The 12,208-nt window shown below is 36.6% G+C and overlaps 2 protein-coding genes across 3 annotated transcripts in view; one reads left to right on the plus strand and one right to left on the minus strand.

Annotated features, from left to right (window-relative positions):
- The first annotated feature begins 298 nt into the window (after window positions 1-298).
- On the plus strand, window positions 299-8,522 carry GIMD1 (GIMAP family P-loop NTPase domain containing 1). The gene is given in 7 exon segments (XM_014285609.3): window positions 299-4,047; window positions 4,049-4,093; window positions 4,095-4,189; window positions 4,191-4,266; window positions 4,268-4,387; window positions 6,559-6,737; window positions 6,739-8,522. Coding segments are annotated over 7 exon segments (657 nt in total). The 5' UTR covers window positions 299-3,993; the 3' UTR covers window positions 6,827-8,522.
- Window positions 8,523-8,661: 139 nt separating this feature from the next.
- AIMP1 (aminoacyl tRNA synthetase complex interacting multifunctional protein 1) overlaps window positions 8,662-12,208 on the minus strand; it is a 39,307-nt gene continuing 35,760 nt past the window's right edge. For both annotated transcript variants that reach the window (XM_027814936.2, XM_005445990.4), the window contains exon 7: window positions 8,662-8,915. In XM_027814936.2, the coding sequence (XP_027670737.1) occupies window positions 8,749-8,915 (167 nt within the window). In that variant the 3' untranslated portion in view covers window positions 8,662-8,748. The remainder of the gene's footprint in view (window positions 8,916-12,208) is intronic.

The raw sequence follows: 12,208 nt of genomic DNA on the forward strand, positions 1-12,208 counted from the left end.
AGTTATATAAAAACAAGAGGAAAAAAAGCTTACCCACTGGCAGTGAGCTGTGCTAAAAAGCATCCAAGGCAAAATTGTTGTACTCTGTACTTGTTCTTTGCAAATTCACACTCTGACAGTAGATTTTAAGATCTCAAACAAAGCCCCAAGTCAACTTAAAAGCTAGTGAAAACAAAGGTGTTGATTAGAAAAAGAATCATATAAGGGACAGTATAATAACACTTTCAGTTTAACTTCTACCTTTCCATTACTGCTGTTCAAATTCATTAAGGTTCTATGCTGACTGCATTTTTATATATAATGTAAAAAACATTTCTTATGACAGTGGAGAGACAAATGCTTTATACATGTCTTATTTCAGGAGACGCTGGAAGACTCCTGTAATTATTCTGATTTTCTAATGCTTTCACCCATTTCTGACCTGATATTTTATTTCAGCAGAGGACTCCAGAGCAAGGGAACACCAGCTGTTGTACAGCACCTGTGGAGCAGGCTGATACTGCCACCTTGGGGAGGACTCTCTCCATGTACTTTGAGGAGTCTTAGCAAGTGTCAGATAAATCAGTTTGATTTTTTCCATCTTATCCTCCCAGGAAGACAACTTCTTAAAATCCTCTGCCCATACTGTTGTAAGACCTTCCAGATGTGTCCCAACTCAGGCTGTATTACATTCATAACAACACTGGAAAACAATGAGTTTTTTAGCAGGGAAGTTTGGTTAGCCAACTTTTAGATATCATTTAAACAGTGCCTCATTTACATTGCTCTTAATTTTACAGCCATCTTGCCAGCATAAAGCTCTGCTCTGCACCCACCTGGGCAAGCTGTATTTTGCATACGACACTCCTCTGCTTCTGGGATTCTAGTTTTCTTGGTAGTCTAAATCCTTGTCCATGCACAGCTTGCTTAACCTCCTTGGCAGGCTGATGGCTCAGGGGGATGTGACTGCTAGGACATATACTGCCTCAGATGTCATGAGAGGGATTACTGTGCATAGGAACAATCTGATGAAAAGTACAAAGCTAGACTGTGACAATTCAACCAAAGTCAATACTTCTAGGCAACTTAAAGGAAGAACGTGGATTTTATCTTCATGATACTCATAGTTTTATGAGACTGACCTACCCTTTTGCTTTGCAAGTGTCATCCCAATCCGCTCTTATTTGAGTCTGTACCCAGTAGCAAATGAAGGGACCTTGCTAACACTTTATATATAAATATGCCTTGAGACACAAAGGTTGTGCATGGCACTGAGCCGCTAGGCTTTCCACAGTGCCTCAGCTACACATACAAGAAAAGATTTAATGTCTCACCTCTCACCACAATAGGCAGGCTTGAGAGCAGGGAGCTGTCTGAAAGCAAGTAATTTGTCTATGTGCTCTTAAAAAGAGAGTGCAATGAAATTATTACACGGCCACCTACAGCCAAGTAACACAAACTATGAACTCATTCGTGGTGAATAATATGAACTTAAGTGAGGAAGCTGTGAATGCACCATTAGCTCCTACCTTCTGCCAAAGCACTGGCTGCACTTCTGGCATCACAGCAGGAGACGGACTTCTAGAGGCACTGAAATCTCAACTCCACTGCTGTGGCACACGGGAACAGCCTTGGTAGTGTGGTAAAACAGTACTTACAGGCTCCCTCAGAGAGCTATGTTTTGGATGACAACGTCCCCAGCAGGATTGTGCTCTGGAAAGCACCTTGTTTTCCTCCCAATAGACAGCCTACATACCAGATTCTTGTTCTCACTGTAATGACTCATATCTTAATACCCTTGGAGTAAACATGTGTGTCCACCCACCGGGGATTTACAGTCAGATGTGGCTTATCTAAACCTTTCCTTGTGAACAGACAAGAAGGGCTCACTCCACTCTTTCATTCCACTACTAAAAACTAGTCATTAAAGCACAAATTTATATTTATTTTCCACTAAGGCATAAGAGTTCAAATCAGTTACTTTCCCACTTGTGGGCAACTGTCTAAAAAGTGACAGGTCTTTTCTGGACAATCTCTTTATCCCTGGTTTTAATACTACTATAACATGGCAAAGAATTACGCTTGCAAGAGAAATGTATCAAGCTATCAAGCCAACAGCTAATGCACATGACTCAGTGGTGCAAGCCTTCAGTTTGCCTCCTGATTCACAAATAATTTCTACATTTTAATCCATTTTTTCATCACCTAAATCCATCTTTGTCGGGCAAACTGCTTTACATCTGTATATGGTATATACTGTGCTTTAAAAATATTGCAATTATTAATTCATTGCAGTAATAAGAGAAAATGCATATGCTCTTCACATGCATATATGAACACGCGTTCAAGAACACGCACCAAAGTAATCCCAGTACCTCCATTATCACTCTCACACTTAACTGCTGGTAGAACTCAAGTCACTTTCAAAAATACCAGCTTCATGCAATCACTAAAGTGATTGCAAAAACTGTACCTGAACTAAGCTGCAAAAATTCAGCAGTGCCAATTACTGACCAAACATATCAAATTGAATGAGGATCTATCAGTAACAGATTAACGTGTACATAACAGTGTCAGTGTGGTACGTTGCTGCTGTTAGTTCCAAAGTTCACATACGAATGTATTTTTACACTACATGTGATTTATGAATAAATTCTGAATGAGAGTGGAATTTAAGGGAAAATAAGTGACATAATATGAAATTAATCTAAGTCTTTATGCATAGACTATTTACAGGAAAAAACCAAAACAAATCCTTGATCATGATCTAAGAGGAATGCACAAATGTGTGCCTACTATGTCATATTACTATGCTACAGAGAAAGAATACAATGCACATCTAGACAATGGATAACTGATGACAACCATTTCAAAAGGTGTCTTTTTAAAAAGGTATTCTTTTCTTTTTTTTTTAAAAGGCAATTAATCATTGAAAAATCCACAAAAACCTCACTGTGAATTCAGTTTGGAACATCATCATGTACAGCATTAGAGCATTTAACGTTGCCTGTAACAAAATCAGCATGTTGATAGCTCTTGCATATCTGGCCTTGTACTGAAGTTATTTCAAGATTGATTTGGGCATGGATTTAATATGAGGGAGAAAGCTTGAACTACACGTGCAAGAATCTAAACCCAGTAATCACAGGAAATCCCATTCTACAATTGTCTATGATCTCTCTGAGTACCAACATAGTATCTTTCTTAAAAAAAGAAAAAAAAAAATCTTCCTGAAGTTTAGGTGTCACTGATAAATTAAAATCAACTACTTACCTGGCAATACAGTTTTCCATCTGAAACACCTCTGATTTTATTTAATCAGCCAGTATTCCTGTTGGACAATTAACATGCACCAAACCCCCTTAAAATACTGGACTATAGAAAAGCACAAAGAAAATGAGAGAGCTCAGAACACATCTTTCATCAGCTGCTGCTCATCTGTTCTCTGCTGTGAAGAAGTGTTCCTTTAAGAGCTACTTCTCCCTATCCATTTGTTTCCCTGGAACATGGTCACTTAACAGCAGCACATATTTTCCACCATTCTCTTCTTCCTTAGTTTTCCTCCTTTTCATAACCTACTCTCCTTGCATGTCAATATTGTCTTGCACTGTTGTTTCCCAACTCCTCCCTTCTGTGTTGCCTGTCCTTAGTTTTATCTGCTTTACTTGTTTCTATAACTCTTCTCACACCTGATTCTTTCCCAGCTCCTCAGTTGTGCCAGTGTAGGAGCACAGCCTGTTACGTTGCTCTTGTAGCTGTGACACCTTCCATGGGGTCTTGTTATTTCTAAGCAGCAGACTGGGAAGGACAGCAAAGATCTGTCCTCGGATCAGAGGTGTATGTGCTGTACTGAATGTGTCTACACCACACCTCCTCTTAAAACGTTTTAGGCAGGGAAGGACACTCAAAAGACATCAAATTTGTAAATTTTTGCTGGATTTTTAAAGTTACCTGAAACTGTTCATGTTATTTGTTCTTCACTTTGTCCAGAAACCTGTCACTAAAGCATAGACAATGACAGAGAGCAATGAGATGACCACCAACTTTGTTGTCTTTGGAAGAACTCAAGACTGGCAAAAGTGCTACTGGGAACAGCCTGCTGGGCAGCTCAGACTTTTGAGAGTCATTGCTCCCAAAGCTCTGTGACTACATGCTGCAGCCTTGGACACAGCTGCTGCATTTTGGGGATTATATTATGAAATGGCTATAAGAGTTCTCCACATCTGAGCACTTGACACTCCAAGCTACCCTCACAGCAGTCTGAGCAAAGGGCAGGTGACAGACACCAGTGACATCAGCCTTGCTGCCCCACTTCAGGGAGGAAGCCCTGTATCTATCTCTCTTGGTCCTGAGGGCTGATTTGCTTCTGTGTCTGGATGAAAGTGATCACACAATTCAGTTCATCCAGGTAACAAATAAATAAATAGAAGTCTCAGCCCTAATGGCAACTCTTGTCTTCAGGTGACCATAGCCATGCAAAAGTGAAATACAGAAATACAGATGAAAAATTGAACACTTTCCAGACTAAACCTGAGAAGAGAGGTACGCACTGCTCTCTTTTGTACATGGGCTCGACACAAAGAAATTTAGAAACTAAATGTACCTATCAAGTAAGCTTTTTCTCGCAGGTGTAACGGTTAACACTGTATCATGACAGATACAGCTTGTTGAAGAGAAATGCTATTTAAAGCAAACTAAAGTCAGGTTACCACACTCTCCTGTGCTCTGTATAAGAACAAAGCAGAGGGTGATGGGTTCAAAATCACACAGAAAATCTGACTGATCTGGGAAGAGGATGCTCATCTCTCATCTGCACGTCACTACTGCTGTATCTGTTCAAGAGACAATAACTAGAAAGTTACTGTAAGTTTACTCATGCTAAAGTTTTTTTAGCCAAACTGACTTGAAGCAAATATTTTGAAGCTCCTGGGGGAAAAAGTACAGTTTACATATATTTGTTTTCAGTGTTACCCTTTTCCCTTATACCACTCTCTATCTCTTTATACTTCACAGTATTTAAGAGAAAAGACTATTTATTCAAACTATTTTTACTCTAAGCCAATGAAAAATCATCATGATTCTAGTTTGAGACTGTTTAGGACTAAGTCCATGTGGACATTAAAAGTATAAGAGATGCCACCATGCCTTTTCTCTTTAAACTGATCTTTTAAAACACCTACAGGAAATAAAGTATGCTTAAAAATAAGAAGAAAGCAACATTTACTTCTGTTTCGTGATTACAACTGGCTCTCAGCTTATATACTGGTTGGCTTTTTAGTTATTTTCCCCTTAAAAGACCAGATGCTGTGATTTCATCAGCCACAAACAAACAGGGCAGGACAGCTGCCTGGGTGCCAGGAATATGAACAGTAATGGTTGTACTTCACTGTGTCATTCCAAGAAGACATTAGCACAAAGAACACCTTTAGCAACCAGGACTTTTCCCAATGATCCTCTGCAAATCACAGACAGCATATCAATGAAGATGGCTTACCAGTAGAGGACTACTAGCATTTAAATCTCTCTGGACTTTTTTTATTTCAATAACATAGCTTAATGAACAAAGAGTAGCAGATAACTGATTTCAGAACTAACGTTAGCATCAACTTTGAGTCCTCTCTAAAAATGGATAACCCAACACTTCCTTAGGTAACTTATGCCAAAAATTATTAGAGATTTAATTCTTTTTCACCCTTCACGTCTAAAACAGATTAACCTTTTAGATTAATTAAGCAGGTTTTTCCAACTCCTGCTTATCTCGGAAGTAAAAAGATATACTTTAATCCGGTTTTATACACCTCGATATTTAGGTTAAAGAGTCAAGGTCATTGCAAAGTGGACTTTACAACTTCAGTGCAATCATGCTAACTCTTGTGTGTGACAAGAAGCCTACTTTGGTAATGATTTCATTTACATCTGTAAATGAAAGCTCGATCTCTTATTCTTATTAACAATTTCTGTACTCTTTTTATTGGCAAAAATCCAGCCTGTTTTCTCCATTTCCCTCCATCTGATGAATCACAGCAGTTAAAGATAAGCTCTCCAGACCATCACTTAGGTTGATGCATTTGATTTGTGTTTTTTCCTGAATTGCTGAGAATAGTTCAGTTTTATGGGATACAGCTGGAAATGCAGTTGGTATTACACAGAAATTCATCATTCATTTTTTCAACACACGGTGATTTGGTGATTTAAAAAAAAATCTTTTCAAAAACCTGTAAAAAGTGTAGAAATACAGGTATGTGGAAACTACTGATGTAAACTAACGTGTGACACAGCTAAACAACCATTTTTCCTTATTTACACCGACATTTTTAAAATGGAAAAATTATATTAACATCCATAATAAGAGAACCAAGAACCGCTAGTACTGCACAACCACATATTTCCACTGAAAGTGGTTGCCACTTTCTTGGGAAAGTGAAAAACCCCAGAAATTTCAGCAACTCAGATAGCATGAACCGGTTTACTGCCAGGAAAAGAACATATAACTGGTCTGTTAATACATAAGTGTATGAGGTGGGAGTGGGGAAAACTAACAAGAAAAGATAACTATTTAAGATTTGTTTTTCATTACAGCAACTTCTGGATCCCACATGGAAGGATTTCACTGCAGCTCTACTTACTCATGCAGACAAGGCAGAAGAGACTGAATTCAGTGAGGAAACGTACTTGCACACTGCCTCAGGTATTCTGTTGTCACTTTTGTGATCAGTACAGCACAAATATATTTTCCTAGACAACCAGAAGAGCATAATTAGAGGAAAGAGCTATTGTCTTAAGAAAGCTCTTGAATTTTATAAGACATAATTATCATGTGCTTTTACTTAAACACAGCAAGGAATAAAATTAGTTTTCAGGTGCTCATTTGTCCGTTTTCTATGGTAAGTAACATTTAATAGAAATAAAAGAGTAGAAGCCATTGACTGGAAAAAATCCATACCAAATACCTTTGAACACACAGTTAGATATATCTCTTTAGATTGCCAAACTACTTGCCTTTCATAGAGTACCTCACACGGCTGCATCCAGAATCCTAGCTTCAACCACAAAATCAGAACAAGCTAGTGCTCTAAATCACACTCCTAACACGTATGTAGTCACAAATGAGATTTTATGCTACACCAGATTGTATATTGCAGTTCATAGAAAACACACATCTGGAAGAAAAAAAAAAGTAAAAAAGGCTTGAGTTCAGACTGTAAAGGAGGCTCTTTGCTCAATTCTTCAAGCTTTCAGTTGTTTCTCTGAATTCCGAAGTTTGAAAAGAGCTTTCCAGTATTAAAAACTAAGATTTATCTACTGTAAATGTATGTCCTTACCTTGATTCAAAATTAGTTAGAATTGAGTTTTTGAACTTCAAGAATTTTGTTTAATAATGCATTACTGGATATGTAGTTTCCAAGGCAGATAAAATAGCTCCCATGTGCTTAACACTATTTGGCACATTTAAAAGAACTAATTGCTATTGCTTATTTCCAGATACATAAAAATTTAACAGCTTATAGGCACATACAAAACTGATTCAAAAAAAGAAATCTGCTCATCTCATGTTTTGTGCCTGTTCCTTTTGGGTTTTTTTGTTATTGTCATTTTGTTTTCTCTGTTTATTGGATGACATTCAAAGCCTGCAAAAAAAAAAAAAGGCTAAATTTTTTTCATTTCAGTGGTTAAAAAAGCACTTACTGTTTCAGTGGTTAGAAAGTAACTAGTTAATTAAATAATATATGTCAAATATCTGAAGTATCTCTAAATAGTTACTTAAAAGGTTTATTGTAAATTTATCTAAAAAAAGTTATTTTCAGGTTATTAAAAGGCAGGAATTAAAATAAGTAATCTGAGGCTATTACCATAACAACCATGACTACTTGTACTACATTATTATGGAATAACTCTAATTGTAAAAACTGAAGAACCTGTATCTGTTAAAACCAAAACAACTTTTGTATACAATATCATTGCATAAAAACACATTAATACCAAAAAAAACCCCAAACTTTTTATACCTGTTTGGGCATTGGAAATGGTTTTTTTTGTTAGTATTTGACTAGCTCTGGCAATCTATTTCCTATTCACTTGGAAGGAAATACCTAGGTGGACTAGATGTAGAAGTATTTCAGCAAAGTGACAGCTTTAATCTTATTGACATTGTAACAGATTAACTGTGGGACATGAAAGTATGTCCATTTGTATATGTTAGAGCACAGGCCACAGTTTAATCTTCCCATTACTGTAGTCTGCAGACTATTGAGACAGCACAGCCAAGAACAAAGCTGCAGAGGCTTACAATATACATGAGAACTGCTTGGAAGAAGAGGAGAAAAGCTACTAAAAGGTTACTAGAAGAATGATAATTGTGGTCTTCACTGACCAACTGCTAGTCCTACACCTCTTGAAGAGCAGCTAGCAGAGAAGGAACATGGGAGAATTTTTCCCTTGTTTAGATGTTCTTGCTCCACAGATCCTTTAACCTTTTAGCTGTCAAAAAATATGCTTGCCTTCCTGTTGCTCTATCATGCAAAAGCCTTGGCAATTAAGTCTTGAGCACTGAGTGGCAAACTGACAACATTTAACCTCAAGGATAATAAGCATGGTGAATGAGTGAATTGTGAAAACGTTGGAGGCACAACACATTCTGTACTTCTGGAAGAGGTGTCAAACAAAAAGGGTATTAGCCATGCATTTCAGAGGGGTAATATACTCATTTTTTTATTGTGCTTGCATTACTTTCCATTTCAACATCTGAAAAAGCTTCTAATAACAATTTATTTATTTAATTCCGCTGTTTGCCATGGTCTCTGCCCTGCAGACTCCTTTCCCTTTCACTTCAAATGGAACTCCTTTGTATGTAGCAACACATTGGTCATTGGTATGAAGATCAGGTTGGATTTGCTCCCAAATCTTCTTCTTGGGATTAAGTTCCTTCTCAGGATCTCCTGTTTCAAAACAAAGAATAATCTAATAGCACGCAACACAGAAGGCAGAGCAAGAGCTCTCTGTATGCACACACATGTAACAGACCACATAGCATCACTGCACACACTTTTAAGGGGAGGGGGAAACACCTGCAATTCTCAAAATGAAAACTTTAATTAGACTTAGGATTGTCTAGGAAACATCTCCAGAACCTCTCTCAAAATCTTGATTTTTCAGGGGGAAAAAAGGTTGTAAGTAACAGAGCACAAATACTGGCAAAAGGAAGAAATCAAACCATTTCTGGCTGTTGTTTTACAAGATTTACTAGAGACCAAAAGGATTCCTAAAAATTAAGTAGATGTGGAACACAGAAATACACTACTCACCAAGACACAGGTTCATCAGCATCTTTAATTTAGGAATTAATGATTTTTTAATAAGCAATTAATAGTAAGTGCATTTGGCAGGTGCCCCTACAGTTGAGAAATACTGTACTTAAGAATAGTCCAAAATTAGGATACTGACATATAATTTTAGCCTCAAGTTTTAACACTGTTCTGCTGTTCTTTGTACTATTTGATGACAAGCTCTGGTGCCTAAAATAACAGAAGCATCAAGGGTCAGCTTACAGTTTAGCAATTATGTCCCCAGTCTCTGTAAATCTCAGTTCCCTGTTTCCATGTATACATCAGGATAAGCTACCTACGCCTAGAGGTATTGACAGTCTTACTACATTAGCAAATCTGACTATTTTAGGGATCTCTAATGACCACAAAATGCAGGTTTCTTCTACTAATGTTTTGAAATACTGTTAACAAATTACATTGAAGAGTGAAGTATTTCAGAGTCATATTTTCTCCTATTTTTAAATAGGCATGGAATGCAAAATATAGGAACAAAACAACTAAGCTAAATAAGCTCTCTTGCTGTAAAGATACTGAATAAACTGATGCCTGCTGACAATCTAGAAAAAGCAAGACAACCAATTCACTGTAAAATAATTTTCTGTTCAAAAGTCAAGTAAATTTCATATCTTAATTCTAATACAATGCAGATTCTCTTAAGAGAAAAGTGATTTTATTAAAAAAGTTATTTAATCATAATGGTGTTGGGTGCTCTTGACTACTTGTGTGTAATATAGGCAGGACTAATAGAAAAAACCACCAGATTTGTTTTAAATACCATTAGAGCACATTTAAATGCTGAAAGGGATCCAATGCTATTTCATTGTCGATATACTCTCTCTAGATGCAATTTTACTTGCTTGGAGTGCCACATTGGCACCATTCTGCAAAAACTATTAAAATCTTAAGCTCCAGAACAAGCAATAATCAAAAAACAAATCCTAGTAAACATATCCTCCCTGAGGTCCTCTCAGAGGCACCAGAAGTTCCTAAAAAAAAAATAAAAAATAATTATCCAAGTGAGCAGAACGTCAAGTACTCTCATCTTCCACTACTCAGTGTCCCCAAAGGTTCAGGAAGGAAAACTGTAAGGCTATACGGATTTTAACGTATGTGTTTTAGTAGCTAGTTGAAATTCATTATTGCTTGGTGTATTCCTGACTGGCTGACCACCATGCGGTTAAATAGCTTTCTCTCATTCCAGCCCGGCTTATTGTTTTTCTCCTTTAAATGTTTTCAATGATTCAGTCTACCCACATTCTCAATGTTCTCAAAAGTTACTTGTGCCTGTAGATAGACCTAACTTCTGTAGCTTCTACAACTGTGTAAGAAAAGCAGACTAGGCACGGTTTGCCAGAGCAAGATTCAATAATGCAGTCGAGTTATTTCACAACCACAGTGCACTTAATATTGAAAAGAAAAATCAGTAATACCATTAATAGATTAAACATTTAGAGCTAATTGCACATTTACACGAAAACAAAAATCCGGCTCAATGTTCACATTTGTGAACAAAGACAAACTTGGATTTAGACCAAAGTGAGTGCATACGAACTAATAAAATCATTAAATAGAATGTAAAATGATCCATTGTGCATTTCCTTTCCCCTCCTCAAATATAAAAAGCAAGTGATTTTTTTCAGTAAGAAAAAACCCCTGACTTTTATTATAAAAAACACGCTTTGGATGTTAATAAATTTCTTTGGAATCCTGCATCAAGCTCCCTTGGGATCTGTGGTGAGCTCATATTAGATTAACACAGGCACCAATTTTAAATACTACCAGAGCTTTAGGCTGTGCATTTTCCTATGACTTCTCCTCATTGAATTCTTTCTTCCCAGAAAATATTCTTTAGAAGGATTTCTATAAATAAAATAAATATAAACTTGTAATGGTTTAATGAGCTTCCCACTCTCTTTACATAAAAAGAAGCAAATAAGAGGTCCCAAATTTTGTTAATCGTCATTCAGTCTACCAGTTTCAATATTACAAAAGAAATCATCATAATAAGCAAGAAACCTCTCTACTTTGTAACAGCTTAGTAACTAATGAAAAAATATATCTCAGTGTAAGAAGAGGGAAAAAAAAGATGCAGTGACACAATCTTAAAAGAAGTTAGTATCACTTAGCACACTGCAACTATGTAACTATGCAAATAAAGGAAAGCACCCATATACCAAAGCTTTGATTAAAGAAACCTGTTAAATACAGGCTAACCACTGCACTCCAGTTGTAGCACTTTTTTTAAATGGATAGTTATTAACTGAACTGCCAGGGATTCTTGGACCAGAATAATTATTTATTTATGTAACTTAAATAACCGATTTGTTACTGTGGTATTTCTGCATGGCAGAGTTTTGTCAGTGTCAAATATATTGCAATTAGAAAGAAAATTTCACAGTTGGCTGTGAAAACTCCAACAATTATTGCTGTCTTATGGCAATTACTATATATGAGGGATAGCATATGAGAGTATATAGTATATGAAGGTATAGACATGCAATGGAGAAATTTTTTATGGCTTATAAATCAGACCCTTTCAACGGAAAATTAGAAAGTTTGTAAAGTTCTTAATACATAAATGTCCCAACAGATTTTGAAGATTCAAGTACTGGAGGATAAAACAGTATTAAAGTTCCCCTAAGGGCAATGACACCAAATAACCAAACAAAAAATAACACTCTTCCAGACAAACAGCATTCCTTATCAAATCACTCCTCTGTAACACTCAAGATGGTTCTAGGGAAACTCTCATGTTTCTGCAGGAGAAAAAAAAATAATGTTCAATTGCTTTGAATCAAGATACCATTTGTTTACTTTGACTAAAATGACCAAGGAAAATTAGCCTGCAACTCATGAATATTTCATATGGTGGAAAGAGAAGGCTTAAAAATAACTTGATTCCAAGC

The sequence above is a fragment of the Falco cherrug genome, chromosome 1, assembly GCF_023634085.1.
Source record: "Falco cherrug isolate bFalChe1 chromosome 1, bFalChe1.pri, whole genome shotgun sequence".
Classification (NCBI taxonomy): domain Eukaryota; kingdom Metazoa; phylum Chordata; class Aves; order Falconiformes; family Falconidae; genus Falco; species Falco cherrug.